Raw genomic sequence first — 6,000 nt, 5'->3', positions numbered from 1 at the left:
GTTCATACATCTCACTCTTTGTCATGTCCCAACACCAGGGGTTGGCGAGCGAAGCGAGCAGGGGGCGGAGCCCCCTAGTAGGAACAGAATCAGAGTTGATGTGAATTGGACGAATGGCAATTTAAATTGCGTTAAACTCACGCCAAGCAAGGAAATGCAATGCAATGCAATTCAGTTCAGTTTGTGTGGCAGCCTTCACTGAGTTCACAGGTACGCAATGACACCAATACTAGTGTTCAAAAATCCAAAATGAGGGGTGAATAGGCAGAAGAATCAGAGGGTTTTAAATATTTTGAGCACATCTGTAGTTTCCTCTGATTAGTTTACTGATTAGATAGCTATGGTAATGGCCCACACAAGCTTAGCTAAATATCTCTAGCATGAGGGACCTGCAGGGTTCTGGTGCCTCAGTGCTGCTCGGACAGATTTGAAGTGCTTGAATGTCAAATACAGGTGCATCTCAATAAATTAGAATATCATCAAAAAGTTAATTTATTTCAGTAATTTGATTTTAAAAAGTGAAACTCATATACATTCAATAGACAGAGTGATATTTTTCAAGTGTTTATTTCTTTTCATTTTGCTGATTATGGTCTACACGTAATGAAAACTCAAAATTCAGTATCTCAGAAAATTAGAATATTACATAAGATCAATAAAAAATACTTTTTAAGACAGAAATATTGGCCTACTGAAAAGTATGTCCATTTACACTCTAAATACTTGGTTGTGGCTCCTTTTGCATGAATTACTGCATCAATGTGGCGTGGCATGGAGGCGATCAGCTGGTGGCACTGCTGAGGTGTTATGAAAGCCCAGGATGCTTTGATCGCGGCCTTCAGCTCATCTGCATTGTTGGGTCGGGTGTCTCTCATCTTCCTCTTGATAATACCCCATAGATTCTCAGCAGCCTTGAGAGATTGTGAAGCACAGCCCATTCAAGAATTTGGGGGAGATTCCCAAGGTGAGGAGTGTGGCTGGAATCAGTGCTTCAAGAGCCACCACACACAGACATATCCAGGACGTGGGCTACCACTGTCACTGCATTCCTGGTGTCAAGCCACTCCTGAACCAGAGACAAAATCAGAAGCGTCTTACCTGTGCTAAGGAGAAAACAGACTGGACTTTTGCTCAGTTGTCTAAAGTCCTCTTTTCAGATGAAATTCAATTTTGCATTTCATTTTGAAATCAAGGTCCCCGAGTCTGGAGGAAGAGTGGAGAGGCACAGAATTCAAGTTGCTTGAGATCCAGTGTGAAGTTTCCACAGCCAGTGATGATTTGGGGAGCCATGTGTTGGTCCACTGTGTTCAAGTCCAAAGTCAGCGTAGCCATCTACCAGAAATTTTAGAGCATTTCATGCTTCCCTCTGCTGACAAACTTTATGGAGTTGCTGGTTTCTTTTTCCAACTGGGCTTGGCACCTGCCCACACTGCCAAAAGTACCAATATCTGGTTTAATGACCATGGTATCACTGGGCTCGAATGGCCAGCAAACTTGCTTGACCAAAACCCACGTAGAGAATGTATGGGGTAGTGTCAAGAGGAAGATGAGACACACCAGACCCAACAACACAGACGAGCTGAAGACCACTATCAAAGCATCCTGGGCTTCTCGCCTCCATGCCACACTGCATTAATGCAGTAATTCATAGAAAAGGAGCCCCGACCAAGTATTGAATGCATACATGGACATGCTTTTCAGTAGGCCAACATTTCTGTATTAAAAATAATTTTTTATTGGTCTTATATAATATACTAATTTTCCAAGATACTGAATTTTGAGTTTTCATTACCTGTAGGTCATAATCATAAAAATGAAAAGAAATAAGCACTTGAAATATATCACTCTGTGTGATCAATCTATATAATAGGAGTTTCACTTTTTGAAATGAATTACTGAAATAAATTAACTTTTTTATGATATTCTAATTTATTGAGATGCATCTGTACGTCTGAAGCAACTGGAAGTGATTTGTGAAGATGGATAACGATGTCATGGAGGAGTTTATGAAAGAGCAAAGAACTGCGGTCTACTAGAGGGAATTAAACCTGGCAGCATTGATGTAAACAGTCAGGGGGCTTCAGCAGTGAAATATTTAAGAGTGCAAAGAGAGAACATCTTGTGCTAATGTGAGTTTGATGAAGATGCACACACTAACTTGGGAATTTCTCTTTTTCCCCCACAGAGAAGATCAAAGCTCCAGGTATGTGCAGCACAGTCTCCTCACATGGGTTAGTATCCATTAATTAATTATCTCGCCTACAATAAAAACTCAGAAGTAACTGGGAAGTTTGACAAAAGGCCCTGGAGTCGCACATCACGGGACCACAAGACACGTAAATGACAAACTCACACCGTCATTTCTTTCTATCACACATTCTCAGACATGGCAGAAGTGCAAAGTGCTTTACAATGATAATAGCAAGTTACAAAAGTAGAAACTCAAGCATACTTCTTTATAACAGCTGAGAGTCAAAATGTCTAGCTCAATTACAAATTATGGTCAGATGGCCAGGGACGACAGGAAAATAAAAACTACAGTTGCTTAGGATGTTGTAGAGAATAAAACTGTGCAGTTTTCTAAAAATTAAAAAGATCTGATTGTTGATCTTTTCATGGTGCCCACCATGTTTTATTTGGACCAAGCTCTTCTGTCCTATGGTGCCGGCGTTACGAAGTAGTCCATGCAACAATTTGAAAACTGTCCTACATTAATCAAATACATCGATACACTTTTTTAAAAGTACACTTAAATTTAAAATAATCTGGCTGTTTCCATAGTTTAAACTTTTCAAATAATATGCAACAAGTCCAATAAATTGTGTCAGCTTCTTTTACCCATGCAGCGGTGGTCTTGGAGGACCGCTTGGTTTCTACCATGTGTCTCTTCCTTTTCTTGACTGCACGTTCATTACCTCCATGATGGCAGGGTAGACAGCCCTCCATATGTTGGCATACACAGGCACATCATTTAAACCCTTTGGAGATAACAGAGAGAAGACAAAGCTGACAGCAGACCATTCTGAGCTGCAAGTTAGATGAACTGTAGGCTAAAGATGAAGACCCTTCATTGAAAGACAGGAAACTATGAGTCCATTGGTCAGTTTAAGGGAGCTGCACACTACATGACATCTAGTCAGAGGGCATGTGAAACTTAGACTCCAGTTGCTGATCTCGTTACCTTGAGGATCTCAGATTACATGAGTATTTACTGAGTGCAGGATATAAGAAATTACACTACCCTCTAGCACAGTTCCACAGTTCCAAAGTATTGTGTGCTCACCACCATCTGCCAACCAATAATGTCCGGCCTGACCACAGCGGAGCTGCATGAAGGCTTAGCAGGTATGGAAAGTTTGGCTGCTATCTTGGCTCTTGTAGTTTCCTTTTTCACCTGCTCACCTCTGTTATTTAGTTTGGTTTCTCTATGATTTCATAATTATACTCGGCTACAGAGAACTTTAATCTGCTTATCTTCATCTTGACTCTTCTAGTTACAGCTATGAAGGTTTGTGTTGGTCTGACTTGCAACCCTGAGTATTTGCAGACCATTCCTAAGGTTCTCAGAAGTTACCGTCATGAAGAACTCCTCAAGATCACCGAGTACTTCAGGCCCTGCCTGGCCTATCTGATTAAAGCTAAGATGACAAACATCCTGGAGAGCCTGGTCAGGAAGAAGATTCTCACCAATGATGAGGCAAAGGTAGGAGAGCCTTTGTGGGGTCCATTTAAACTGGCCTACAGTTAGGGTCTGGTATAAGGGACCAGTACATGTGATTTGTTTTTAGTTCTGTTTGTTGTGATTCTCACTTTTGATTTCAGAATCGGCAGCACATCTACAGAGGCACCTGGAAAATATGTTGCTAAAAGAAAAAGAGTAAAAAATGTTGTAAAGGCACCAGCATCTTTTGTTTTTTTAGATGAAACAACAGTTTACAGTTCTGAAACCCTGATCAATCAACTGAGGAAATGGATATTTGTTACTAATTTAATATTTGTATATCCCAATGTGATATTCAGAAGTTAATGGGATATTTACTTTAAGACTAGAATCCCTGAAACGTGCAAAAAAAAAAATCATATCCCAGTCCATCTTAAATTCCTTCACACCTCTCTATTAGCATTTTTTGTTTTGCAAAGGTGTCGATCAGCACACATAGCGTGCAGTCTGCTATCCCATCAACCCACCACTGCAGCTCAAGTCAGACAAAAGGTCTTCCCAGCTCAAGTCTGTTTATCAGGCTGTGTAGTGCCTGGAGTTGTACAGGGTAAATAATATATTGTTATTTGGTGCACATGCATTTCATGTGTATTCCATGTCTACAGCAATCTGTGTAAATGTAGGATGACAGGAAATGCAAGGCAAGAAATGTTGGAACACATAGCTAAAACAGAACCTTTTTACATGTTATAGTACAAATGACAAAATTTTGACATGAAGTGTATAATGCTTGAGGACTGAAGTCCAAATATCAAATAAACACTTTCATAAAAGGTATAACAAAACAAGAGCGCTTTTATTCAAGGCTATAACCGATAAAAAAAGAAATCGGGTTAGGGTACAACATAATCAAGCGGTTGCAGGTTTGATTCCAGCTCCTTCCTAGATTTACCTTTTTGAGTAGTGAGCTGCTCTTATTGTTACTACTATAGAATAAAAACATACATTTGATTTGAGTCTGTAACAGCCGGTGTTAATTTATGGTACTTGTAAAGGTTAGCGCTTTTGTTTTTTGTTTTTTTTTTTGTTTTTTTTTTTATTCAGTTTTATTCTCTCAGTCAGGTTCACACTTCCCCCGATCTGACACTGCTATTTTCAATTAAAGATGTGCTATAACAGAGGTGAACAGTAGATGAGGATGAGGGTTTTACATCGGAGAAACAGAACAGAAGTCCTCTCCCAGACAGGTAGAGATAGGTGGGTCATGATCACAAGGTGCAAGGTAAAGTGTAAACTGTCCAGGGTCATCAAGCCCAGCACTGGAAGTGACAAACTGTTTTCAGGTCCTTGCAGAGCTGAATGGGATCTCTAAAAAGTCTGAGGTTCAGTAAATTTTTGTAACCAATTTTTTAATAAGATTTTTGCTTCCCACTGCCACCCTCTTCCAATAACAGCCTCCCCAAACCATCCCTTCTATATCAACAACTCCCTCACACCAAACTACATCAGTGACCTTCTCCATCACTATGTGCCTGCCCGCCCACTAAGGTCCTCTGATTCTGGTAATCTTGTTGTGCCCCTCACTAATCTACACTCCATGGGTGACAGGGCCTTCAGCTGTATAGCACCCAAACTCTGGAATGACCTACCGAAATTAATCAGGTCAGCTGACTCCATGAATTCTTTTAAAAAACAACTCCAAACTCATCTGTTCAGGAAGGCTTTTAGCTCTACTTGACTTTATTACCCTTCTCTCAGTTTACCTCCATGTCAAGATGCTCATGTAACCTGTATGTGTGTGTGCTAGACCATCAATTATGTTGTCTATTTTTTTTTTCAGAATTTACTGTCTTAATCTTCTTTATTTATTTATCTGGTTTGTACAATGCTATATACTGTATATTCTGCCATTCTTTATTATATTCTGTAAGTGCCTTGAGTATGGGAAAGGTGCTATATAAATAAAATGTATTATTATTATTATTATCAACTGGAATGCCCAGTGACAAGTCCACCTCTTACCATCAGTGTGGAGTGTCCATAGCTGAAGGCCAAGTAAGGAGACAACTGAGGAAGCTACACACAGGAAAGCTGCAGGACCAGATGGATCTTCAAGTTCCTAAGGCCTGTGCTGACCAACTTTGTGGTGTCCTTGTTAACCTTTTCAGTTTGTCCTTACTGCGGTGGGTTGGCACCCTGCCCAGGATTGGTTCCTGCCTTGTGCCCTGTGTTGGCTGGGATTGGCTCCAGCAGACCCCCGTGACCCTTTGTTCGGACTCAGCGGGTTGGAAAATGGATGGATGGAGTTTGTCCTTAAGGCTTCAGAAAGTGTTCCTGTT

The 6,000-nt window shown here is 40.5% G+C and overlaps 1 protein-coding gene across 1 annotated transcript in view; it reads left to right on the top strand.

Moving 5' to 3' along the window:
• Positions 1-6,000, top strand: part of LOC114641131 (uncharacterized) — a 112,784-nt gene that overhangs the window by 55,546 nt on the left and 51,238 nt on the right. The window contains exons 8-9 of the mRNA XM_051925834.1: positions 2,186-2,203; positions 3,495-3,703. Coding sequence (XP_051781794.1) covers positions 2,186-2,203; positions 3,495-3,703 — 227 coding nt within the window. The remainder of the gene's footprint in view (positions 1-2,185; positions 2,204-3,494; positions 3,704-6,000) is intronic.

The sequence above is a fragment of the Erpetoichthys calabaricus genome, chromosome 4, assembly GCF_900747795.2.
Source record: "Erpetoichthys calabaricus chromosome 4, fErpCal1.3, whole genome shotgun sequence".
Taxonomy (NCBI): Eukaryota; Metazoa; Chordata; class Cladistia; order Polypteriformes; family Polypteridae; genus Erpetoichthys; species Erpetoichthys calabaricus.
The sequence above is the reverse complement of the archived record's forward strand: the minus strand, read 5'-3'. Positions and strand labels throughout refer to the sequence as shown.